Source organism: Pteropus alecto, unplaced genomic scaffold (genome assembly GCF_000325575.1).
Source record: "Pteropus alecto unplaced genomic scaffold, ASM32557v1 scaffold326, whole genome shotgun sequence".
Classification (NCBI taxonomy): domain Eukaryota; kingdom Metazoa; phylum Chordata; class Mammalia; order Chiroptera; family Pteropodidae; genus Pteropus; species Pteropus alecto.
The window spans coordinates 1,412,313-1,412,975 of NW_006438873.1; the positions used below are offsets into that span (position 1 = coordinate 1,412,313).

Here is a 663-nt window from a genome sequence, read left to right on the forward strand (position 1 = left end):
CTCAACCCTTTGCTGGCCAGCTTCTTCAGCAAGGTCATGGGCATCCTCATCAACCGCAAGACAGACCAGGTGCCTGCCACACCCCAGGCTCTCGGGCGGGTGGGAGGGCACAGCCGGGTCCTGCCTCCTGACGCACTAGTGCCCCCAGCTCGTGTCCTTCCTGCGGAAGAAGGATGACTTTGTGGACCTGCTGCTGCAGCACATCGGCACCTCGGCCATCATGGACCTGCTGCTGCGCCTCCTCACTTGTGTGGAGCGGCCCCAGCTGAGGCAGGACGTGGTCAATGTGAGTCTGCGCGGGTGGGCCAAGGTGGGCCAGAGTGGGGCAGGCCGGGCTGGGCGGCGGCCAGTGAGCAGAGTCCTGCTGCCTTTCTTACCCCTAGTGGCTCAACGAGGAGAAAATAGTCCAGCGGCTCATAGAGCAGATCCACCCGTTGAAAGATGACAATGTGAGTATCCCTACCACCTGCTGCTCCCAGCCACACTGGGCCTCCTCCCTGCAAAGAGGAACTGATGAGAAAAGGAGGCATTAGGTGGAGTTTTTACACACATGAGCCAGGAAGTTGGCCCACCCTCCCTTGAAGGGTCGGGGTCTGGTGAGCATTTTCTGATACCAGGTTCTTCCTGATGCCCTTGCTGACACCTTTCCTGGGCTTCTAGCCC

The 663-nt window shown here is 60.2% G+C and overlaps 1 protein-coding gene across 2 annotated transcripts in view; it reads left to right on the forward strand.

Moving 5' to 3' along the window:
* PPP6R1 (protein phosphatase 6 regulatory subunit 1) overlaps window positions 1-663 on the forward strand; it is a 12,761-nt gene that overhangs the window by 1,280 nt on the left and 10,818 nt on the right. The window contains exons 3-5 of one of the 2 annotated variants that reach the window (XM_025049638.1): window positions 1-69; window positions 149-286; window positions 384-449. The exon at window positions 1-69 is cut by the window's left edge and continues 40 nt beyond it. In XM_025049638.1, the coding sequence (XP_024905406.1) occupies window positions 1-69; window positions 149-286; window positions 384-449 (273 nt within the window). The remainder of the gene's footprint in view (window positions 70-148; window positions 287-383; window positions 450-663) is intronic. The other variant, XM_025049637.1, reaches the window with a different exon arrangement.